This window comes from Saccopteryx bilineata, chromosome 6 (genome assembly GCF_036850765.1).
Source record: "Saccopteryx bilineata isolate mSacBil1 chromosome 6, mSacBil1_pri_phased_curated, whole genome shotgun sequence".
NCBI classification, from domain to species: Eukaryota; Metazoa; Chordata; class Mammalia; order Chiroptera; family Emballonuridae; genus Saccopteryx; species Saccopteryx bilineata.
In genome coordinates this window covers 129,096,707-129,122,740 of record NC_089495.1, presented here as the reverse complement: position 1 = coordinate 129,122,740, position 26,034 = coordinate 129,096,707, and the positions used below count along the sequence as shown (strand labels likewise).

Sequence of the window (26,034 nt, the reverse complement as noted above, 5' to 3'; positions counted from 1 at the left end):
GTCTAAGAGAGAAACAGCATAGGTGAGGTGACAAACCCTCCTCTGCATAAAAACTTCGTTTTTATTTTTTTTTTCTTTTTTTTTTTTCTTTTTTTTTCTGAAGCTGGAAATGGGGAGAGACAGTCAGACAGACTCCCGCATGCGCCCGACCGGGATCCACCCGGCACGCCCACCAGGGGCGACGCTCTGCCCACCAGGGGGCAATGCTCTGCCCATCCTGGGCGTCGCCATGTTGCGACCAGAGCCACTCCAGCGCCTGAGGCAGAGGCCACAGAGCCAACCCCAGCGCCCGGGCCATCCTTGCTCCAATGGAGCCTCAGCTGCGGGAGGGGAAGAGAGAGACAGAGAGGAAAGCGCGGCGGAGGGGTGGAGAAGCAAATGGGCGCTTCTCCTGTGTGCCCTGGCCGGGAATCGAACCCGGGTCCTCCGCACGCTAGGCCGACGCTCTACCGCTGAGCCAACCGGCCAGGGCAAAAACTTCGTTTTTAAAAAGTATCACAAATTAATGGAAAAGTCAAATACTAGAACAACTATGTTTTCTCTGAACATATGTACCCTGATTTATTAATGTCACCCCATTAAAATTAAAAAAAAAAAAACTACTTACCTGTGAGAGGAGGAAGATCTAGTGTATAATCCTACACCATAAGAAATTCCAGATGAGTTAATAATTACATATTAAACAACATAACGGTAGAAAACTTTAAACTATTTGTAAAATCTCTTATTAGAGTAAGACTTTAAACTTAAAAGTAAATATCTAAATAAAGGGAAAAGATTACAGGTTTTTCCTGACTGGTGGTGGTGCAGTGGATAAAGTGTCTACCTGAGATACTGAGGTCCCATGTTTGAAACCCAAAAGTCTCCGGCTTGAGTGTAGGATCATCAACATGATCCCATTGTCACTGGCTTCGGGCCCAAAGATCCTGGCTTGAGCAAGGGGTCACTGGCTCGGCCTGAGTCCCTTGGTCAAGGCACTTAAAAGAAGTAATCAATGAACAACTAAAGTGATGCAACTACAAGTTGATGCTTCTCATTTCTCTTCCTTCCTCCCTCTCTATCTCTAAAAAAATAAAATAAAAAATTTGAAATTACAGTTTTGACATTAAAACTTTAGTCCAAAGAAGAAAGTAAAAGGCCACCAATCACCTGGGGGTAATAATCTACCCTATAGTTGCAGGAAGCTCATATTAGGCAAAGAAATTGCACCAACAAACCCACAGACATTAGAAGGCAGGTCACAAAAGGGGATAGATAATGCCTAAGACAAGACTGAAGTCTTGTCGGTACCTAAAACCACTATCAGAACCTAAAAACAGGACATATAACAGAGCCATTTAATCAGTTGTAATGTGAAGTTACAAAGCAGGATGCTAACTCAATGAGATTGTACTGTGTGTGGTCAATGTAATAGCAGTACAGAGAAAGATAAAAGAAATACAACACATGTATTGTGTATTAGAACTACAAATATGGGTTTTTTCTAATTTTCTTTCTTTTTTTATTGATTGACTTTAGAGACAGGAAGGAAGGGGAGGGGGGAAAAGGAGGAGGAAGAGAGGGAGAGAGGGAGAGATCCGCTGTACCTGCCTGACAGCGGATCGAACTGGCAACCTCTGCACTTCAGAACACTCCAACTGAGCTATCTAGCCAGAACTCTAATTTTCTATGTCCCAAAATTTCCAACTTTTCTGCATGGAGCACAGCCTGCCTTTATAATTAAACAGAAATATGTGCTTTTAAAATTAACATAACTGCATGGTCTGTCGTGGCGCAGTGGTAGAGTGCCAACCTGGATGCTGAGGTCGCCAGTTCAAAACCCTGAGCTTGCCTGGTCAAAACAAATACAAGCAACCAATGAACAGCTAGAGTGAAGCAACTACTTCTCATCCCCCCCTCAACCTCCTCTCTGTAAAATTAATAAATAAAATCATTAAAATTTACATACCAATTAAAATAAAAGTATGTTTTTCTACTGCAAAGTTTCTATAAAGAAACATTCTCATCTAAATGTCTTGGCATCAATATACCGTCAACTTAGGCCCTGGCCTGGTAGCTCGCAGGGGTAGTCAACCTTTTTATACCTACTGCCTACTTTTATATCTCTGTTAGTAGTAAAATTTTCTAACTGCCCACTGGTTCCACAGTAATGGTGATTTATAAAGTAGGGAAGTAACTTTATAAAATTTATAAAGCAGAGTTACAGCAAGTTAAAGCATATAATAATAATTACTTACCAAGTACTTTGTCGGATTTTCGCTAAGTTTGGCAGAATAAATCTTTATAAAACAACTTACTATAGTTAAATCTATCTTTTTATTTATACTTTGGTTGCTCCGCTACTGCCCACCTTAAAAGCTGGAATGTCCACTAGTGGGCGGTAGGGACCAGGTTGACCACCACTGGATTAGAACATCATCCTGACATGCCAAGGCTGCAGGTTTAATCCCTGATCAGCGCACATACAAGAATCAACCAATGAATGCATAAATAAATGGAACAACAAGTCAATGTTTCTCTCTGTAAATATTAATTTTTTTTAATATACATAACACCAAGTTACATAAAACAGCCAATATTTCAAGTTCTGTTAATAAAGGGAAACAGGTAGCTCCAGAACCTCAAATACTGAAGGGAAAGCATTTAAGCCAATCAGATTAGGTTAGACAAGCAACTCCTCCATGAAACACCAGAAACAGGAAGGCAGAAGACAAAAGCCACACATGACCTGCCCTGCACACCCATGACCTTACTGTAATAACCCTCCAAAAAAAGACTGGGACATGCGAATCACAACCAGCCTGGATCTTGTGATGAGGTGGTATAACCTAGGGTAGCTCTAAGACCTCGTCCAGTGATCACTCTCACTCTTTCCAAGACCCTTGAGAGTACTGGGCTGCCCCACAGCCTGGCAAACTGGCAGAAGCACTCTTGATGAGCTGAAAACCGATCACAAGGAATATTTGCTCATGCTGACCACCAGATGGCAAGGGGAGTTCCACTAGAGGCTAAACCTGTCCCCATGCCATGACTGGAGGCTCCAGTTGTCATCTTTCCTAGAGGCCACCAGGAAAGAACTAGAGGTTTAAGGTTTCACTTCATCCACCCCACAGATGTGAAGCTAAGTAAGACTAAGCATAAATCTACCAAATCCTCAGTATTGCTGGTAATAAGTTAAAATTTTTTCATTCATAGGGTCACACAATTTTGGTAAATATGGGAAAACGTGACTTTTGACTTGTTCAACCTCCCCAAGTAATCTCTTTGAAAACCTCTAAAATGTTTATTCCAATTCTAAGAACTCATGCCCAAGAATCAATCACAATGGTACAAAGTTTTATGTATAATGTTCGTGACAGAATATTACTAACCAATTGGCAGAACAGCAGTCTACATGTCCAACAAGAAATTGGAGGAAAAACACATTCACACCGTAATCATGTGGAAAGAAGACTGAAGAAAGCTCCAGGCCTGTCAGAACCTGGTATAGACAAGTATGGGCACCAACACACCTGCAGACAAATGCCCCTCACAGTGGCAGAACAAAGGATAAAAGCAGTTACACCTCTGGGGGATGAAAGTACACGTGAGTTTTATTTTGTACTTCATACTTTAGTTATCTAAAACGCACATGATTACTTTTACAATTAGAAAAGAACCCAAATAAGCCAGGCAGAGAAAGACAAATATCGTATGATCTCAGTTATATGTGGAATCTAAGGAACAATGTGAACTGAGAAGCGAAATAGAGACAGAGGCAGGGTCACAGGGACCAGAGGGACAGCTGTCAGAGGGAAGGAGAATGAGAGGATGGGATCAGAGAAGGTGAAGGGATTAGTGAAATTATACATACATAACACAGAGATACAGATAACAGGATAGCAAATCCCAGAGGAAAGAGGGGAGTTGGGGGACAGGGGGCAAAAGGGGTGTAGATGGGGACACAGGGGTTGAGGATGAGGGTGTTATATTCACTGGGACACTTTAATCCATGTTAACACAATAAATTTAAATAAAAAATAAAAATTTAGGCCCTGGCCGGTTGGCTCAGGGGTAGAGCATCGGCCTGGCGTGCAGGAGTCCCAGGTTCGATTCCTGGCCAGGGCACACAGGAGAAGCGCCCATCTGCTTCTCCACCCCTCCCCCTCTCCTTCCTCTCTGTCTCTCTCTTCCCCTCCCACAGCCGAGGCTCCATTGGAGCAAAGTTGGCCCAGGCGCTGGGGATGGCTCCATGGCCTCCGCCTCAGGCGCTAGAATGGCTCCGGCTGCAACAAAGCAACGAACCAGCTGGGCAGAGCATCGCCCCCTGGTGGGCATGCCGGGTGGATCCCGGTCAGGCGCATACAGGAGTCTGTCTGACTACCTCCCCGCTTCTAACTTCAGAAAAATACAAAAAAGATAAATAAAAATTTAAAAAAAAAACCCACACTGCTTTTCAGTCCTTGTCAAAACCATGAGGGGCCTCTCCTGGCAAGTGTCTCAGGCGGCTCACGTTTCCCTTCACGCTCCTAAAATCAGCTTCTTACATGCAGGGTCTGCCCTGTGGTTCAGCAAGTGCCTCCACAAACATCTAAACCAATCCTCCCAAGTACCCTATAAATTAAAGGTTTCACTTGCCACTTTGTGTAAGGTCATGTCAACACAACTAAGTATAAGGTGACCCTGAATCCCTGAATGAGATGTGGCCCATTTCCCAATCACAACATCAAGTTTTTGGATTCAATTTCCAACTTTCACAAATGTAGAAGGAACAAAAAAAGCTAAGCTTTCTCCTTTATTTATTCTACATACACATTTTAAACCACGTCATACAAAAGATTATTTTAGAAAAACTGCTACCTTCCATTCTCCCATTTCATGAATCAAGCATACTCAGCTCTTACGTGTCTTGGGCCCACCACCTGAGCTGTCTCACACAGTTCAGACCCATCCTTACCTGTTTAAAACACAGTCTGTCTTTAGTTAATAAGAATGTTTAAGCCCGACCAGGCGGTGGCGCAGTGGATAGAGCATCGAACTGGGATGCAGAAGACCCAGGTTCAAGACCCTGAGGTCACCAGCTTGAGCATGGGCTCATCTGGTTTGAGCAAAGGCCCACCAGCTTGAACCCAAGGTCACTGGCTCCAGAGCAAGGGGTTACTCGGTCTGCTGAAGGTCCGCGGTCAAGGCACATATGAGAAAGCAATCAATGAACAACTAAGGTGTTGCAACGCAAAATGAAAACCTAATGATTGATGCTTCTCATTTCTCTCCGTTCCTGTCTGTCTGTCCCTGTCTATCCCTCTCTCTGACTCACTCTCTGTCTCTGTAAAAAATAATTAATTTTTTTTAAAAAAAGAATGTTTAAGAATTTTTACCATAAGCCACAATAATACGATCACAGCTCATGACCTGCACGAGCCACAGCATAAACTGCTTTCTTGACTTTCAAATGCTCATATGATTACCACCACCCCAGAGGTGAGCTCATGCCCCAGATATAACTGCTACAACACCTATTCTAAATCTGCCCTCTGCTTATTTGATGGGCCTGTTAGGTGGTCTCCTTGAACCCATAACCTAGTGTCAGGACTTCTGTGAGCCCCTAACCCAGTGTTGAGTGACCTAAGAGCCCCTAACCCAAGTTAAGTAACCTCTATAAGCCCCTAACACAGTGTCAAATAACTTGTGAGCCCCAGCACAGTATCAAGTGACTTGTGAGCTCATAACCAAGAGGAAAGTGACCTCTATGAGCTCCCAGTACAGCAAAAGGTGAACTTGAGCCCCTAACCTAGCCATTAGGTGACCTATGAATCCGCAATCCAGAATCAGGTGACCTATGAGCCCCCGGCCCAACAACAGCTGATCTGTGAGCCTCCAGCCCAGAGTCAAGTGACCTCTGCAAGTCCTAAGCCCAGCATCAAGTGACCTGGGAGCCCCTAACCCAGCATCAGGTGATCTATGAACCCCTAACAGGCACTGTCTATGGTCACATAGGTTCAGAGATCTCCCCCACTGAAACAGAGCTGGTGCTCCCTCAAAGAAAGGTACACCATACTGAGAAGTAAAAACTACTTCCCAAGACCCGCCAACCCAGTGTCCTTTTCTGTGTAAAATAGAGACATGGGCAACAGAGAGTATGTAAGAAAACTCTCTCAAAATGTAACAGTCATACATTAACCAACTGGGCCACAGGAAGGCCAACTGAGTACTTACTTGGACACAAGAACAGCAGCTGCATCTCGGGCCTTGTCGCTGACTACCAAGTAGGACTACAAAAAAGGAGAAATGACAGGCACCATTACACACACAGGTTGAATCAAAGGTCCGCCCAGCCAGCCAGTCCCACACTTAGGAGCTTCCCAAGAGCCCAAGTTCACAAAGCTTACAGATAGAGGCCAAATGCCAAAGCTGCACAAACCACTCCTGAGCCTGTACTAACAGCTGCAGGTGCCAACAAGCTCACCCTCAGATAGGTGCCAAATCCACACAAAGCTTGTCACACTCCTTGATACACATTTAAAAAAACAGCAGAAAAATAAAACCAGTGTGTGATACCCAACTATAACAATCACAGACTGTCCATGGAGCACACTTGTATAATGAGCATTTAGTATCAGAACAGTTAGGAGGCCCTGCTCAAATGGAAGGGCACCTGGGTTGAATACAAATGGCTAACTTTTCTTTTTTTTTTCCTTTATTTTATTTTACTGAGAGGGGAGGCAGAGAGACTCCCACATGCACCCCAACCAAGATCCACCACGCAAGCCCACTAAGGGGCTTGCTCTGACCATCTGGGGCGTTGCTCCACTGCAACCAGAGTCATTTTTTAGTGCCTGAGGAGGAGAACATGGAGCCATCCTAGATGCCTGGGGCCAATTCACCTGAGCCAATCAAGCCATGGCTACAGAAGGGGAAGAGAGAGAGAGAGAGAAAGAGAGAGAAAAGAGAAGGGTGGAGGAGCAGATGGTCACTTCTCCTGTGTGCCCTGACTGGAAATCGAACCTGGGACATCCACACACTAGGGCAACACTCTATCCACTGAGTCAACCAGCCAGAGCCATGACTAGCTTTTCTTAAGAGGCCCACCTTAAAAGGTTTCCAATTCTTGTCTCAACTTCTTTTATTTAATTTTTTGGACAGAGTCATGTCTATGATCCCAGGCTCAAGCCAGCAACCCCTCACTCAAGCTGGTGAGCCCACACACAAGCCAGATGAGCCTGCGCTCAAGCCAGCAACCTTGGAGTTTCAAACCTGGGTCCTCCGCATCCTAGTCCGACGCTCTATACACTGCACCATCAGCTGGTCAAGCTCAATGTTTTTCAAATAATGCTTTTATAAGAGCTTTGCTCTGGGGTAGGCTTCCTGGACAACAACCACATATAGATGCCAAATCGTTAGAAATATAACACCCCTCACCTGGCAACCTGCCTAGGAGGTAAGCACCCAGGGACATCAAGGTGCTCATCACCACACTGCTGCTAACAGAACACACCTAGAAACAAAATTTCCATCTGTAAGAGATTTTTAAATTATGGTACAATGGAGCACCTTTTCCCTTAAAGGTTATAAGGGAAAGAGCTGACATAAGACATTCAAAATATGTTGCCAAGAGTCACAGACCTGCAGAAAATCAGAAGCCTCTGTGCAAGTGGGCAGTGAAGAGCACCATAAAAACACACAGGCTCAAGAGCCAAACTGCCTGGTTAGAAATCTGGATCCATTTATGAGGATATGAACCAGCTAAGTTACTTGTTTTTATGCCTACTGTCTCCTCAGCAAAATGAAGATTAAAACAATGAACCAACTCATTAAGAAGGATTTAGCCTGGCCAGATGGTGGCGCAGTGCATAGAGCATCAGACTGGGATGCAGAAGACCCAGGTTCGAGATCCCAAGGTCGCCAGCTTGAGCACAGGCTCATCTGGTTTGAGCAAAGAAAAGCTCACCAGCTTGGACCCAAGGTCACTGGCTCGAGCAAGGGGTCACTCAGTCTGCTGAAGGCCCGCGGTCAAGGCACATATGAGAAAGCAATCAATGAACAACTAAGGTGTCACAACGAAAAACTGATGATTGATGCTTCTCGTCTCTCTCCGTTCCTGTCTGTCTATCCCTGTCTATCCCTCTCTCTGTCTCTGTTAAAAAAAAAAAAAAAGGGCCCTGGCCGGTTGGCTCAGCGGTAGAGCGTCGGCCTAGCGTGCGGAGGACCCGGGTTCGATTCCCGGCCAGGGCACACAGGAGAAGCGCCCATTTGCTTCTCCACCCCTCCGCCGCGCCTTCCTCTCTGTCTCTCTCTTCCCCTCCCGCAGCCAAGGCTCCACTGGAGCAAAGATGGCCCGGGCACTGGGGATGGCTCTGTGGCCTCTGCCCCAGGCGCTAGAGTGGCTCTGGTCGCAACATGGCGACGCCCAGGATGGGCAGAGCATCGCCCCCTCATGGGCAGAGCGTCACCCCATGGTGGGCGTGCCGGGTGGATCCCGGTCGGGCGCATGCGGGAGTCTGTCTGACTGTCTCTCCCTGTTTCCAGCTTCAGAAATATGCAAAAAAAAAAAAAAAAAGGATTTAGTGAGTTAATAAGTGAAAAGCAATTAACAGTCTGTACACAGCAGGAGCTCAATGAATGTTTGGTATAAAAGTATGGCAGGCAACACTAAGGTGGCCCCTGGTCCTGCCTATGGGCACTTGCACCCTGTGTAATAATCCCTCTCATATAGGCTGGACATAATTATTTGCTTCTAACCAAAAGAATGTGTGTGTTTGGAGGGGCATCATTTTCATAATCTGGTAACACATTACTTTGCTGTCTACTTTGCCAGCAGACAATACAGCTTGCTGGCTTTGATAGAATTAACTGCCACGTTAGGGGGCTCATGTGGTAAGAATCAACAAGCAAAGAATTGAAGTCCTTGGTCTAACAACCATGAAAGCTTAGAAGCAGACCCTGTCCTGGGGAGTCTTGACTGCAACTTGGGGAGATCACTATGCAAAGGGATGAGCAAAGCCACACCTGGATTCCTTACCTACTGATTCTGAGACAATAAAACATGTGTTAAACTACTCAGTTTACAGTAATTTTAAAGCAACAATAGGTAACTTTAAAAATCTACATCTCACCTGACCAGGCGGTGGCGCAGTGGATAGAGCGTTGGACTGGGATGCAGAGGACCCAGGTTCGAGCTCATCTGGTTTGAGCAAAGCTCACCAGCTTGGACCCAAGGTCGCTGGCTTGAGCAATGGGTTACAAGTTCTGCTACAGCCCCACGGTCAAGGCACATATGAGAAAGCAATCAATGAACAACTAAAGTGCCACAACGAAAAACTGATGATTGAGGCTTCTCATCTGTCTGTTCCTGTCTGCCCCTATCTATCCCTATCTCTGATTCTCACTCTGTCTCTGTAAAATCAATCAATCAATCAATAGAAATCTACATCTCACCTGACCAGGCAGTGGTACAGTGAATAAAGAGCATCAGCCTGGAATACTGAGGACCCAGGTTTGGAACCCCAAAGTCTCTGGCTTGAGCACAGGCTCATCTGGCTTGAGTTCAAAGGTCACTGGCTTAAAGCCCAAGGCCGCTGGCTTGAGCAACGGGTCATTGGCTCAAGTGTAGCCCCTAGGTCCCTGGTCAGCAAACTGCGGCTCCCAAGCCACATGCAGCTCTTAGGCCCCTTGAGTGTGGCTCTTCCACAAAATATCACGTGGGAGTGCTACCTCGATAAGGAATGTACCTACCTATATAGTTTAAGTTTAAAAAATTTGGCTCTCAAAAGAAATTTCAATCGTTATACTGTTGATATTTGGCTCTGTTAACTAATGAGTTTGCCAACCACTGGCCTATGAGAAAGCAATCAATGAACAACTAAGGTGCTACAACTATGACATGATGCTGCTCATCTCTCTCTTCCTCTCCCTCTGTCCCTGTCTGCCCGTGTCTCTCTCGCTAAAAGATGAAAAATAATAAAATAACAAAAAAATAATAGCAGCAGTTGAAATATAAAGGTGTCAAAAATATACCTAAACTCTAATATCAAAATGCATGTTTGACCAGGCAGTGGCACAGTGTATAAAGCATTTACCTGGGACACTGAGGACCCAGGTTTGACCCCAAGGTTACTGGCTTAAGCATGGGCTCATCTGGCTTGAGCATGGGATCACAGACATGACCCCATGGTTGCTGGCTTGAGCCCAAAGGTCCCTGGCTTGAGCAAGGGCTCCCTGGCTCAGCTGAAGCCCTGGGTCAAGGCACATATGAGAAGCAATCAATAAACAACTAAACTGCTGCAACTAAGAGTTAATACTTCTCATCTCTCTCCCTCCTTGTCTTTCTTTCTCTCTTCCCTCTCTCTCGCTAAAAAAAAAAAAAAGGCTTCATGAGCACAAAACTGAACACAAACTAGTGGTAACTATTAACATGACCACACACACCTGTGCTATTTGGAGAATACGATCCATTATGGACATTCGCGTTTGGCCAGGTTGAGTGAGGAGGTTCCCATCAAGGCGTGAAAAATCGAAAGGGATCAGGCAGGTTACAGAGAGCCACAGTAGAAGCATGTAGCGGGTCTCCCAAGTCTAAGAAGTTAAGCCAAAGTAAAGTTATTTGGTTTAAAGGACAGAGACAACGCACAAGCCCCTCAAAGTCTGGGTGCCCTCCCTGCCTACCACAGGCCCTTCAAATGCCATCGACCTCAGAGCCTGAGGTACAGACCATCCTTTCTCCCCCGTACCCAACCTAACACACATCCTCTGTTATACGGACTTAGCTAGTGAACAAAAAATAGTATCAGTATGACAGCTTTTCTTCACTGGCTCCTTTCAGCATACAATTAGCCTTTTGAGAAAACAGAAAGCAGATTTTTTTAAAAGGTAAAAACAGAAAACTTAAAAAAATTCTCAACTTCTGATCAAAGACAAGTGCTCTTCTTTTCATCAGTCAATAAAACAAGATTCAGCTTTCGTCCTGGAATCACCATGAGGACACAAAAAGCAGAGAGTGAGAAGGCCTCACCCGTGTCAAGTAAAATCAGGCACATTCATATTAAGACCATTCACTGAGCTGTAGTTATAAACCATGGGCTCTTCTGAATGCAACATGCAGAAGAATGCTCCCACCTAGGGTCTGTCTGCTCTCCACAGAAAGGCCTGCTTATGAGTAACCATCAGGGGCACCTGGGAACTTGGGATTTCACGACAGTTCCCACTATTCCCTGACAAGGACGACTCTGTGCCTAAACTGTTTGTAGAAACCATGACGTTTATGCTGAACACCTGCTTTCCTCTTGGGCATCTGAAGTTTTAGTATGTGCTCAGCAGAGAGTACCCACATGACCAGTCCCCATAGAAACCCCTGGCTCTAGTCTCCACAAACTTCCGTGGGGGACACTTCTCATGTGTTCTCCTAACTCAGTGCTAGGGAATTATAAGTGTTCTATGTGACAACTGGGAGAAAACTCTGGGAGCTTCCTGCTGGTTTCTCCAGATTTGACCCATGTGCCTTTCCCTTTGCTGATTGTGCTGTAATAAATAATGGCCACAGAAGTATATGCTGACTCCTGCATGTGGTCCTAGGAAGTCATCAAACTTGAGAGTGGTCTTGGTGACCCTCAACATAAGTAATTTTAATTTTTACTTTTCAACTACAGTTTACTTTCAATATTTTGAATTAGTTTCAAGTGTATAGCAGAATGGTGATAATGTCGTATTTTACAAAGTGGTCCCCGTTATTTCCAGTACTCAACTACTAACAATATCCCCTATGCTATACTTTACATCCCTGTGACTATTCTGTAACTAACCAATCTGTACTTTCTTTTTTTTTTTTTTTTTTTTGTATTTTTCTGAAATTGGAAACGGGGAGGCAGTCAGACAGACTCCCACATGCGCCCGGCCTGGATCCACCCAGCATGCCCACCAGGGGGCAATGCTCTGCCCATCTGGGGTGTTTGCTCTGTTGCAACCAGAGCCATTCTAGCGCCTGAGGCAGAGGCCATGGAGTCATCCTCAGCGCCCAGGCCAACTTTGCTCCAATGGAGCCTTGGATGCGGGAGGGGAAGAGAGAGACAGAGAGGAAGGAGAGGGGGAGGGGTAGAGAAGCAGATGGGCGCTTCTCCTGTGTGCCCTGGCCGGGAATCGAACCGGGGACTCCTGTACGCCAGGCTGACGCTCTACCACTGAGCCAACCGGCCAGGGCTCAATCTGTACTTTCTAATTTCATCACATCTTTCTCCCAGTCCTTTAACCATCCTCCCATCTGGCAACGACCATTCCACTCTCTATGTCTATGAGCCTGTTCGAATTGTTTGCTTATTTATTTTGTTATAGATTCCACACATAAGTGAAATTATATGGCATTTGTCTTCCCCCAGGTGACTTATTTCACTGAGCATAACACCCCCCCCCCAAATTATTATATTTCAAGTTCAGGAAAATTCAAGTTAAAGAAAACTGGATGGCCCTGGCCAGTTGGCTCAGTGGTAGAGCGTCAGCCTGGCGTATGGAAGTCACGGGTTCAATTCTGGGTCAGGGCACAAAGGAGAGGCGCCCATCTGCTTCTCCACCCCTCCCTCTCTCCTTCCTCTCTGGCTCTCTCTTCCCCTCCTGCAGGCAGGGCTCCATTGGAGCAAAGATGGCCTGGGCGCTGAGGATGGCTCCATAGCCTCCGCCTCCAGTGCTAGAATGGCTCCAGTTGCAACGGAGCAACTGCCCCAGATGGGCATATCGGGTGGATCCTGGCCGGGCACATGTATGAGTCTGTCTCTCTGCCTCCCCACTTCTCACTTCAGAAAAAGAAAAAAAAAAAGAAAACTAGATGGTGATATAGTTACACTATGAATCATAGTTTTTTCTTTACAGAGGGAAAGTATCATGTAAAAAAAAGAGAAAACCAAAAATAAAAGAAATGAAAGTGATACAAAACAGCCTAAGATAAGACTGAAAGAAACGGGCAGACAGCACTCCAGAATAGGGGTGCAGCAAATAAGGGAAGAAAAAGGAGGGAGCAAGCTGGAAACAAAAAGGAGAAAAGGGACACTCACTTCATGATCTTTAGGATTCTGATTTGTAAACATATTTAAAACAGGCTGTACATCAGCTACTTCATGAGGAAATAAATGAAGAACTGTTTTATATCCTCGAACCTAACAAATAAAAAAGGAAGTGAATTATTATATTAGAAAACATATAGAGTGGCAAAATTATCTTTTTTTCAAAAATCACCACCTATGCCACCCAATGATCAAAGAGAATTGTATATTACAGTGATACAACTTAGTATACTAAAGAAGATTACCCATGCTTCCTAAGTCATTTCATAGATGTATGTTCAGTCCCCATTTGTCTAACACAGCGGTTCTCAACCTGTGGGTCGCGACAAATCTTACATATGATTCATCAGAAATACATATGTTACAAAGTAAAGTTTTGCTTCAACCTTGTTTATGTGATTACCCTGTAAAATTTATAAAAAATAAGTCCTGGAGAACCTCAAAGGTCCCCAAGCTCATTAAGACTTCCATAAGCCTGACTACGTGGTGGCGCACTGGATAGAGTCGAACTGGGACATGGAGGACCCAGGTTCAAAACCCTGAGGTCACTGGCTTGAGCAAGGGTTCACCAGCTTGAGTGCGGGGTCACTGGCTTGAGTGTGGGATCATAGACATGAACCCATGGTCGCTGGTACAAACTCAAAGGTTGCTGGCTTGAAGCCCAAGGTCACTGGCTTGAGCAAGGAGTCACTCTTTCTGCTGGAATCCCCAGTCAAGGCATATGTGAAAAAGCAGTCAATAAACAACTGAAGGAGCTGCTATGAAGAACTAATGCTTCTCATCTCTCTCCATTCCTGCCTGTCTGTCTCTATCTGTCCCTCTCTGATTCTATCTCTGTCTCACACACACACACACACACACACACACACAAAAAGACTTCCATAAAATGCTGCAGCTTACCACCTTCAGGAAAGACCCTACACTGGACCAACCAAGCTGCAGAGAAGTGTGCACTCTTACTGACCAATGGCCTCTCTCTACCACAGAGCAGGCACTATTGCAACATGTAGACCCCTAGAACCACAAACCCCACCCTGAGATGACTAAGTCACTCCCATGGTAAAAACTGCAAACACTATGTGCAGGCCAACCATGGATATTACTTGAGAGCTTGTAGGATGCAGAGTATCAGGCCCAACCCCAGACATACTAACTTTATTATAACAAGGTCTCCAGGAGATTCATCTGCACATTAAAGTTTGAGAAGCACTTCCATTTCCACAAAGTTTGCTTTATCCTTGTAAAAAACTTAAGTCATCTGTGTCTCTCTTCCTTTCTAGTTAGGTGGTACTTGATATATTCAAATGCAAAATGCTAAATACCTTGAACATTATTGCAGCCAAAGGACCCACTGTTACTAATACTGAATCCCAAAAATATGGTAAAAAAATAATAAAACCCACAACTTATGTATGCAAAACAACTCCCCCCCCCAAAAAAAAGTGCTTATAAATGTTACCTTGGTGATGATGTAAAGAAACTTAAAAGCCAGATGTACAAGGTCAGCTGGAGAGGTCCCATCTTGCACTATTTCCAACAGTAAGGTCATCATCCATTCTAGAGAAAAAAGATATACAAAACATTTGCTATAGTATTAATCAAAAAGACATTAAAACAAAATGCCAGCCTGACTAGGCTGTGGCGCAGTGGACAGAGTGTCACCCTGGGAAGCTAAACACCCAGGTTCAAAATCCCAAGGTCACTGGCGTGAGTGCAGGCTCACCAGCTTGAAAGTGGGGTCGCAACTTGAGTGTGGGATCATAGATATGACCCCACAGTTGCTGGCTTGAGCCCAAGGTCACTGCCTTGAGTCCAAAGGGCAGTGGCTTGAACAAGGGGTCATTAGCTCAGCTGGATCTCCCCCCCCCCCGCCATGGGTCTCCTCCCCCCCCCCCGCCATCAAGGCACATATAAGAAAGCAATCAATGCCTGGCTGGGTGGTGGCGCAGTGGATAGAGCATCAGACTGAGATGCCGAGGACCTAGGTTCGAGACCCCAGGGTCGCCAGCTTGAGCACAGGCTCATCTGGTTTGAGGAAAGGCTCACCAGCTTGGACTCAAGGTCACTGGCTCGAGCAAGGGGTTACTCGGTCTGCTGTAGCCCCACGGTCAAGGCACATATGAGAAAGCAATCAATGAACAACTAAGATGTTGCAACAAAAAACTGATGATTGATGCTTCTCATCTCTCTCCATTCCTGTCTGTCTGTCCCTATCTATCCCTCTCTCTGACTCTCTCTCTCTGTCTCTGAAAAAAAAAAAAAAAAAAAAGCAATCAATGTACAACTAAGTCGCCACAACTACAAAGTTGATGCTTATCTCTCTCCTGTCTGTCTCTCATGAAGAAAAAAGAATTAAAATTACAGAGCTTCAAAATAAAGCAAAAACTGAGAACTAAAAAAAGAAAGACAAATCTGTAACTACAGTTGAATATTTCTATACTCCTCTCCAGATTTGACAGAATGAGTGAAAAGAAAATCAGTAAGGATATAAAGATCACATGATTGTCTCAAAATATCAAAAAAATAAAAACAAAATGCATCCAAACTGGAAGAGTAAAACTCTCACTATTTGTAGATGACATATTATATAGAGAGAACCCTAAAGTCTCCACAAAAAAATACTAGAGCCTGACCTGTGGTGGCGCAGTGGGATAAAGCGTCGACCTGGAAGTGCTGAGGTCGCCGGTTCGAAACCCTGGGCTTGCCTGGTCAAGGCACATATGGGAGTTGATGCTTCCAGCTCCTCCCCCCTTCTCTCTCTCTGTCTCTGTCTCTCCTGTCTCTCCCTCTCCTCTCTAAAATAAATAAATAAATAAATAAATAAATAAATAAATAAATAAATAAAAAATACTAGAACAAGCGGCTTCAGTAAAATTTTAGGATACAGAATCAATGTAAGAGCACTCAGAAAGTAAAAACTGTCAGAATAAATTCAGAGACATCTTCCATGTGCAAAACAAAAAGCAGAACTAGGAGGGAAAAGCTAAGGGAGCCAGAGGATCACTCCTGGAAATTCAACATCCAATTCAAAGGTGCACCAGAAAAAGCAGAAGCAGAGAAGTGACTAAAAACATACCAGAAACAAAGTTTCCTGTGCTGAAAGATGCAAGTGTTCAGTCTACAACTGCCTTGGATAAGAAAAGAAGGCCCAGCCCTGGCCGGTTGGCTCAGCGGTAGAGCGTCGGCCTGGTGTGCGGGGGACCCGGGTTTGATTCCCGGCCAGGGCACATAGGAGAAGCGCCCATTTGCTTCTCCACCCCCCACCCCCCCGCCGCGCCTTCCTCTCTGTCTCTCTCTTCCCCTCCCGCAGCCAAGGCTCCACTGGAGCAAAGATGGCCCGGGCGCTGGGGATGGCTCCTTGGCCTCTGCCCCAGGCGCTAGAGTGGCTCTGGTCTTGGCAGAGCGATGCCCTGGAGGGGCAGAGCATCGCCCCCTGGTGGGCGTGCCGGGTGGATCCTGGTCGGGCGCATGCGGGAGTCTATGTCTGACTGTCTCCCCGTTTCCAGCTTCAGAAAAATACAAAAAAAAAAAAAAAGAAAAGAAGGCCCAGAGCACATCACACCCGCATGAAACATCAGGTTTTAGAAATTATCAGAGGCAAAAAAGGTCCTGGAAAAGAAACTCATACACGGGGCCTGGCATTAGTGAATGAGGGTTCCGACTCCACCAGCTGAGCTATCACTTATTAGCCAAGGTTTATTCTGCCTGAGACAGGAGAAAGCTTACCTTCTACAAAACCTGTTGGTTACTTAGAACAACATGCACCAGCCCGCTTTTTAGAATTGCACTTGTGCACAGTAAAGCTAAACCTTCCTGTCTACATCTTTAAATCTCAACAACCCTATCAGGCAGGTAGTGCTGATAACCCAGTTTTACTGGGAGGAAACTCAACCACAGAGCAGCAAAGTGGTGGGAGTAAAATGTAAATCCAAGTGGTCTGGCTTCAGGGCTCACATGCCCACCCTCCATCTTTCAACTTCAATTATTCCTACTACCGTCCTCCTTTCCAAGTCCACTGCAAGAAGCATTGTTACTTTATGCAGAAAGAAAAAAACTGCTGCCTGAGATGAGTTGGCGCAGTGGATAAAGCATCAACCCGGAATGCTGAGGTCGCGGGTTCCAAACCCTGGGCCTGGGCTTGCCTGGTCAAGGCACATATAGGAGTTGATGCTTTCTACTCCTTACCCTGTGCCCCCCCCATCTGTCTGTCTGTCTGTCTGTCTGTCTCTGCTCTCTCCCTTCCCCTAAAATAAATACAAATAAAATCTTGGAAAAAAAAAAACCCTGGCTGTGGTTGGTTGAGAGCATCCACCTGAAGCACGGAGGTTGCCAGTTTAATCCCTAGTCAGGACACATACAGGAAACAAATTGATATTCCTGTCTCTCTGTCTCTCTCTCTCTCCCTACCTCTCTCACTAAAATCAATAAATTAAAAAAAAAATTTTTAAGAAAAATAAGATAATTGCTATCAGTATGAATTGTTCAATTTTTTTTTTTTTTTTTTTTTTTTACAGAGACAGAGAGAGTCAGAGAGGGATAGACAGGGACAGACAGACAGGACCAGAGAGAGATGAGAAGCATCAATCATTAGTTTTTCGTTGCACATTGCAACACCTTAGTTGTTCATTGATTGCTTTCTCATATGTGCCTTGACCGCGGGCCTTCAGCAGACTAACTCCTTGTTCGAGCCAGCGACCTTGGGCTCAGGCCGGTGAGCTTTTGCTCAAACCAGATGAGCCCGTGCTCAAGCTGGCGACCTCGGAGTCTCGAACCTGGATCCTTCTGCATCCCAGCCTGAGGCTCTATCCACTGCGCCACCATCTGGTCAGGCCAAAAATAATTTTTTTAAAAAAAAGGTCAAAAAATCTTGTCCAAGGTGTCCTATACTACAATTTGTCCCTTCATTTGGAGTTAACCCTCAAGGACTCCTACCAGGACAACTTTGGCAAATGGAGGTTACTCATATACCTTAATTTGGCAAACAGTCCTATGTACACATTACAGTGGATACTTACTCTGGATTTATATACATAGTAACCTCTGCCAGAACAGGAGAGGCTGCTAAGCAGGTTATACCTCATTGTCTGTATGCATTTTTCTATTATTGGATTTCCTAAACTGGTTAAAACTGACAATGCTACCTGACCTGTGGTGGCGCAGTGGATAAAGCGTCGACCTGGAAATGCTGAGGTTGCCGGTTCGAAACCCTAGGCTTGCCTGGTCAAGGCACATACAGAGTTGATGCTTCCTGCTCCTCCCCCTCTTCTCTCTATCTCTCTCCTCTCTCTCTCTCTCTCTCTTTCTAAAATTAATAAATAAAATAAAAAATAAAAACAACTGACAATGCTCCTGCGTATGTAGCAAAAGCATTTACTGTATTTTGTCAAATCTTTCGAATTATGGGTACTTCTTACAATCTTTTTTTTTTTTTGCGTTTTTCTGAAGCTGGAAATGGGGAGAAACAGTCAGACAGACTCCCGCATGCGCCCGACCGGGATCCACCCGGCACGCCCACCAGGGGCAACGCTCTGCCCACCAGGAGGCAATGCTCTGCCCCTCCGGGGCGTCGCTCTGCCGGGACCAGAGCCACTCTAGCGCCTGGGGCAGAGGCCAAGGAGCCATCCCCAGCGCCCGGGCCATCTTTGCTCCAATGGAACCTTGGCTGCGGGAGGGGAAGAGAGAGACAGAGAGGAAGGCGCGACGGGGGGGGGGGGGGGGGGGGGGGGGGGGGGTGGGGGGGGTGGAGAAGCAAATGGGCGCCTCTCCCATGTGCCCTGGCCGGGAATCGAACCTGGGTCCCCCGCACGCCAGGCCGACGCTCTACCGCTGAGCCAACCGGCCAGGGCCTAGCAACGCCCTGGAGGGGCAAAGCATCGCCTCCTGGTGGGCAGAGCGTCGCCCCTGGTGGGCGTGCCAGATGGATCCCAGTCGGGCGCATGTGGGAGTCTGTCTGACTGTCTCTCCCCGTTTCCAGCTTCAGAAAGAAAGAAAAAAAAAAAAAAAAAAACATAAAGTCAAGGTATTATTAAAGCATACCCAGCAAATATTTTAAGGTCAATTTAAAAAAATTTAAAAGGGGGGAGTCATAGCCTGGAACTCCTACAGGTCTACCATATCATGCTAATTTTACTTAAAAATTTTTAAATTTCTTTGGAATGCTGATGAATAAGAGACGTCAAATCATCTCCTGCAGGCCCTGGCCGGTTGGCTCAGCAGGAGAGCGTCGGCCTGGCGTGCGGGGGACCCGGGTTCAATTCCCGGCCAGGGCACATAGGAGAAGCGCCCATTTGCTTCTCCACCCCCACCCCCTCCTTCCTCTCTGTCTCTCTCTTCCCCTCCTGCAGCCAAGGCTCCATTGGAGCAAAGATGGCCCAGGCGCTGGGGATGGCTCCTTGGCCTCTGCCCCAGGTGCTCGAGTGGCTCTGGTCGCGGCAGAGCGACGCCCAGGAGGGGCAAAGCATCGCCCCCTGGTGGGCAGAGCGTCGCCGGGTGGATCCTGGTCGGGTGCATGCAGGAGTCTGTCTGTCTCTCCCCGTTTCCAGCTTCAGAAAAATACAAAAAAAAAAAAGGGGGGGGTAAATCTTCTCCTGCAAACTTCTACTTTCTTTTATTTGATCCAGCTAATAACAGTTTTGTCTTTTTCCAAATAGCTCCAGATATACCGAAAAGGTTTATATAGGCGGATGGGGATCCTCAAACTTCTAAGCGAGATCTAAGCATGGCTTTTAAGGTACCAAGAGGCAGAAAAAGCCCAATAGAGATCAGGTGAAATACCAGCTTTTAGGATATGCCCTTAAAGGCTCCAATGCCTCAAAGGGGTCTCATAGGAATCCATCTGGGTCCTGCTTCAATAGTGAAAAGGAAGGTCATTGAGCTAAAGCCTGCCAGACTTACATGCCTTTGCTGTGAGGAAACAGGGACACTGGAAGGTAGGCTTCCCCCTCGCTCCTCTAAGGGAGGGTTCAGTCTCTTCCAGCCCTGCTCCAGCCACCTCTGACCTAACCTTGCCCAGAATGCTGGGGTTTGCCACTGAAGGCTGAAGGTGCCCAGGGCCGTTGGCCCCATCTACGACACTGTGGATGAGCCTAGGATATTTATTCCAAGAAGCAGGTAAACTGATCTCATTTGCACAAGGGCCACTTAACTATGTCTTGCCTGAATAGTCAGGTTTTTTATTCTTCCTTCAAAGATCTCTGTTGTGGGTGTTGATAGTCCTATTTTCTGCTGCTTCGTTCAATATATAGTGTTTCCTTTATTCCTCCTACCTCAATGCCCCACTCATATTTCAGGCTGGGACCTACTCCTAATTTAGAGCTCTCTCTCCCCCTTTTGCCAACTTTTATTATGAATCTACCTTTGCCACCCAGCTTAGTGTATCCCAAGGTTCTCTTTACCACGCCACAGTCACAGAGCTCCAGGAAAAAGCACCCTGGTCTCATCTCTCCAGGCAGAGGAGAACAGACGCTCCATCTCCACACATGCTGCAGATGGCTTTTCCAGTCTACCTGAATCATTACCAGCTAGAAGCAGCGGTCATTGGGACTTGGACGTGAGCTGCAAAGTATAGAACTGTGACAACAATTCCAGTGCCATGAGGACTTTTCCTGGATGTGGACTTTTTCTGGACTCCTGCTCCTTGTGATAGCTCCTAATGGACTGAATTGGGGTTGGGTTGCATTCGCAGGGATTTGGAATGGTGTTGGTGCCAACTTGGACTTGGTGAACATGTTAAGGACACTACTCTTTTATGGATTCTTGTTGTATTGGCCAAGAGTTTGCTTAAAGGCTTTAAATCACTGTAAAAAATATATATATAGATAAAGAAGATGTGGCACAGATACACTATGGTATACTACTCAACCATAAGAAATAATGACATCGGATCATTTACAACAAAACGGTTGGATCTTGATAACATACGGAGTGAAATAAGTAAATCAGAAAAAAACAAGAACTACAGGATTCCATACATTGGTAGAACATAAAAATGACACTAAGAGACATGGACAAGAGTGTGGTGGTTACGGGGTGCGGGGGGAGGGAAGAAGGGGGAGGGGAAGGGAAAGGGGAAGGAGAGGGGGAGGGGCACAAATAAAACTAAATAAAAGGTGACGGAGGACAATCTGACTTTGGGTGATGGGTATGCAACATAATTGAATGACAAGATAACCTGGACATGTTTTCTTTGAATATATGTACCCTGATTTATTGATGGCACCCCATTAAAATTAATAAAATTTTATTTTAAAAAAAAAGGTCAAAAAATCAATACAAGAAACAAAAGAAATGAACAAAGAAAATCATTCCCACCTGACCAGGCGGTGGTACAGTGGACAGAGCATAGGGATGCAGAGGACCTGAGGTCACAGGCTTGAGCGCGAGCTCATCTGTTTTGAGCAAAGCTCACCAGCTTGAGCCCAAGGTCACTGGCTTAAGCAAGGAGTCACTCAGTCTGCTGTAGCCCGGTCAAGGAACATATGAGAAACTAATCAATAAACAACTAAAATGCTGTAACAAAGAATTGGTGTGGCCCTGGCCGGTTGGCTCAGTGGTAGAGCGTCGGCCTAGCATGCATAAGTCCCGGGTTCGATTCCTGGCCAGGGCACACAGGAGAAGCGCCCATCTGCTTCTCCACCCCTCCCCCTCTCCTTCCTCTCTGTCTCTCTCTTCCCCTCCCGCAACCGAGGCTCCATTGGAGCAAAGATGGCCCAGGCACTGGGGATGGCTCCTCGGTCTCTGCCCCAGGCGCTAGAGTGGCTCCGGTCGCAACAGAGCGACGACCCGGAGGGGCAGAGCGTCGCCCCCTGGTGGGCGTGCCGGGTGGATCCCGGTGGGGCACATGCGGGAGTCTGACTGTCTCTTCCCTGTTTCCAGCTTCAGAAAAATACAGAAAAAAAAAAAAAAAAGAATTGGTGCTTCTCATCTCTCTCCCTTCTGTCCCTATCTGTCCCTCTCTCTGTCTCCATCACAGAAAAAAGAAAATCATTCCCCTCATTAAATTAAAGGAAACTCGCCCTGGCCAGTTGGCTCAGCGGTAGAGCGTCGGCCTAGCGTGTGGAGGACCCGGGTTCGATTCCCAGCCAGGGCACACAGGAGAAGCGCCCATTTGCTTCTCCACCCCTCTGCCGTGCCTTCCTCTCTGTCTCTCTCTTCCCCTCCCGCAGCCAAGGCTCCATTGGAGCAAAGATGGCCCGGGCGCTGGGGATGGCTCTGTGGCCTCTGCCTCAGGCGCTAGAGTGGCTCTGGTCGCAACATGGCAACGCCCAGGATGGGCAGAGCATCGCCCCCTGGTGGGCAGAGCGTCGCCCCATGGTGGGCGTGCCGGGTGGATCCCGGTCGGGTGCATGCTGGAGTCTGTCTGACTGTCTCTCCCTGATTCCAGCTTCAGAAAAATACCAAAAAAAAAATTTTTTTAAAGGAAACTCAAGCCTCACTGTCTCCATCTATAAATGGAGACACACATGGGAGTGTGCTCCTTAGATTCTGCAAGGACTAAAAAAAGCACTTGCTGCTGTGCGACACAGACTCCAAGGCAAACAGATTAAAACATACATTAACAAAAGATGTACTTTTAAAATAGCATCGAGGAAGAAGGCAAATCACATCCACTCCCCACAACATCAAGGAACACTTGGAACTCATGCCACTACCAGAGCTCTGTTAAAACAGCCCAGCTCCGGCCTGACCAGGCAGTGGTGCAGTGGATAGAGCGTCGGACTGGGATGCAGAGGACCAGTTTCGAGACCCCGAGGTCGCCAGCTTGAGCACGGGCTCATCTGGTTTAAGCAAAAAGCCCACCAGCTTGAACCCAAGATCGCTGGCTCCAGCAAGGGGTTACTTGGTCTGCTGAAGGCCCGCGGTCAAGGCACATATGGAAAGCAATCAATAAACAACTAAGGTGTTGCAACGCACAATGAAAAACTAATGATTGATGCTTCTCATCTCTCTCCATTCCTGTCTATCCCTCTCTCTGACTCACTCTCTGTCTCTGTAAAAAATAAATAAATTTTAAAAAAAATAAAATAAAATAAAAATAATAAAACAGCCCAGCTCCGCTAACAAGTAAGACCCAGGCACTTTCCTCCTGGCAAACACGCAAACACACACACATACACACACACAGGCTTTTGTGATTATCTATAATTGCAGTAAATGACTAAAATCAAAGTCATCAGCCTCTATTCTTACCAAGGTGTGGATCCAACAGATGAGGCTGCTCCTGGTATTTGTCCATTATTACTAAGAAGAAAAATGAGAATAAAGATCACTAAGGTAAACATGCACAGGAGCCTCAGAAATCTTTGAGTCTTCCCTCGCTGACTCCAGGGTCAGCTCCTCTTTAGCACCAGCACAAGCAGCTCCCAAGAGCAGGGGCCAACCGGGGTGAGCCCCTCAGTGCCACCATCTCCTGGCCTCCTTCTCTTGGCTTGCTTTGCACACCTTCCTTTTGGGTCCTCATCTAACTTCTCAGAACCCTTCCTCCTCCTTTTTCCCTCTCTATTTCACAGGTAGGCTTCCATTCTCCCTTTCATTGACACGCACCTTCCACTCCTTTAGTTTCCCCTCTAACATATCCCAACAATGCCTTCACAGCAGGACTCCCTTAAACCCACATACCCTCAAGCCCCCTACCAACCCCTCCCAGCAGGACCTCCTTAACCCCAGGCAGCCTGGTTTCAACTCCCAGCAGCTACAACTGCTACTATCAGATCCAAGGACCACCTCACCAACTGCAGTTTTTACCACGTGACCACTGCCCAGGAATGGGGAAAATAGGCTTTCACAAGCCCTTGGATATTCAACTCACCCTCCAAATAGTTCTGTGCACAAGGTATTGTTAGTCCTGACCCCCAATGACAGCCACAGAAACAGACTGAGCAACCAGCCCAAGTGACAGAGCAATGATAAATCCAAAAACCAACTGCCAAAGCTGGTCTGCTCAGCTGGCCACTGTGTGTGCTCATCCCTTGCCCCCCCTCCTCACAGCTGTCTGAAGGACGGGTGCTATGCCTTTTCCACTCAGTTGGCCCTGTGAACTCAGGGCTGTCATTACAGACCCAGGAAAACAAAGCTGACCTGACTAGTGGTGACACAGTGACTAGAGGGGTCAACCTAGGACGCTGAGGTCCCAGGTTCAAAACCCTGAGGTCGCCACTTCAGCGCAGGCTCACCAGCTTGAGCAAGAGGTCACTGGCTCGGCTGGACAGTCAAAGCATGTTACGGGAAGCAATCAATGAACAACTAAAGTGCACAACTATGAGTTGATACTTCTCAACTCCCTATGTCTCTTTCACTTTAAAAAAAATAAAGAGAAAGACCACTGCAAAAATTGGCCCTGGACAGGTAGGTCAGTGCAGCAGCATCCTGCACACCAAGGTTGCAGCTTCAACCCCCGCTCAGAGCACATACAAGATGCAACCAATTCATGCACAACTAAATGGAACTAAGTGGCACAGTGAGTTGATACTTCTCTTTCTCCTGCCTTCCTCCCCCCACCCCAAGTCAACGGAAAAATTTTAAAATGTATAGAAATTTCTTTAGCTAAAGGGTCTACAAACTTGGTTTACTGAATTAAAGAACCCTACTTAAGTAGCTATGGGATCCTTAGGAATCGTTTAATTATTGATTAGGAGACATCTGCAGACCCTGAGCGCTTACACCAATCCCTTACCTAGCACAAGGCTGCCCATCATCCGACCATCGCACCCTCCCGAAGCGGGGCCCCGTTCGCCGCTAGCCTGTCCGCTGCTCACACACTCCAAGGGCGGACCCGGAGCGGCAAGGCTATACACTCCCCTGCCTCGCTATAGGCAGCCTGGGCTGCAGCTGCTATGACAGGAGCTATTCCGCGCTGTCCTAAGTTCCAGCTTGCGAAGTGTGGAAGAACACGAGAAGTTAGTCGACTGCGGCTGCAACCCGCGAACCACTGAGGACCCTCCTGCACGTGTGCTCAAACCCCGAATTAGCTTCAAAGAACCACTCTCACCCGGAGGACGGCCAAGTCGCTGAGCAGGGCCCCCGCACCTTGAACTTCCCGGGCTGCAGCTCCGCAGGGACCAGGCGCCGACCGCCGCAGCAGACCGCACAGCCCTTTGCTCCCTCAACCCGCAACTAGAGGACGCCTGCAGTAGCACGCACCGCAACTCCAGGAGACTGGGCTGCACGCCCCAGACCTGGTCCTACGCCGGCCGGCGCGCTGCTCAGTAACTCCCCTCCGGAGCGCCTTCAGCGGTGAGGGTTTCTGTTCAGCACCTGCCTCACCCCACTCTCACCGCTGTCGGGAGAACCTGTGCTCCGTCGTGTTCTCAAGACTGGGAGTTAGACTACCCGGGTCCGCACAGCCACCCTCACCGTCCAGGCGCGGCATGCGCCCGCACCACTCAGGCAGGCGCCGAGTTTGGGACCGGGTCCTGCTAGTGGCCTACGCAGTCACATGCGAAAGGAAACGAAGGGGCAGCACCAGGGCCCGCAGAGCCTCTTCCCGCCCTCCGGCCTAGCACGCACCTCGGAACCGCTGCAGGGTGCTCTCCCAGGCCGTGCGGTCCTTGAACACCGCCTGCAAGCGGCCCAGGAGAGCGCGAGTCTCTGCGCTGTCGTTGAAAGCCTCGAGGGCCCCGCCGCGGGCCAGTGCTCCGTCCTCAGGCCTATCCTCCAGCCCGTCCTTCTGCGCACCCGCAGGAAGCTCCTCGCTCAGGTCCATTCTCAGCACCGGAACGCGGGACACAGGTTCAACTTTGGCGAAAGCACACAAGGAAGCAGCAAACGAAGGGAACGATGCTAGCCCCGCCTCGCGACCTCCGACCTCACACGCAAGCCCCTCTACGGCGCGCGCAAGTCATCAAAAAGGAGCGCATGAAGGCGGAGCCACGCTCGGAAGGGGCGCGGGCCCGAAGAACCGAGCCCAGTTGGCGTAAAGCCCCGGCAATGTTGGGGGTGGAGTCCGAGCGGAGTCTGAGGCGGGGTCAGGGGAGGTTTGGGCCCGTGGGGGGAGGGGGCGACGAAGGGGGCGACG

General features: G+C 47.3%; 1 protein-coding gene across 4 annotated transcripts in view; it reads right to left on the bottom strand.

Moving 5' to 3' along the window:
• TBCD (tubulin folding cofactor D) overlaps positions 1-25,828 on the bottom strand; it is a 202,336-nt gene extending 176,508 nt beyond the window's left edge. For 3 of the 4 annotated variants that reach the window (XM_066236166.1, XM_066236169.1, XM_066236167.1), the window contains exons 1-6: positions 25,527-25,828; positions 23,211-23,261; positions 14,482-14,579; positions 13,014-13,115; positions 10,405-10,551; positions 6,196-6,251 (exon numbers count right to left, since the gene is read on the bottom strand). In XM_066236166.1, the coding sequence (XP_066092263.1) occupies positions 6,196-6,251; positions 10,405-10,551; positions 13,014-13,115; positions 14,482-14,579; positions 23,211-23,261; positions 25,527-25,722 (650 nt within the window). In that variant the 5' untranslated portion in view covers positions 25,723-25,828. The remainder of the gene's footprint in view (positions 1-6,195; positions 6,252-10,404; positions 10,552-13,013; positions 13,116-14,481; positions 14,580-23,210; positions 23,262-25,526) is intronic. The other variant, XM_066236168.1, reaches the window with a different exon arrangement.
• Positions 25,829-26,034: the final 206 nt, after the last annotated feature.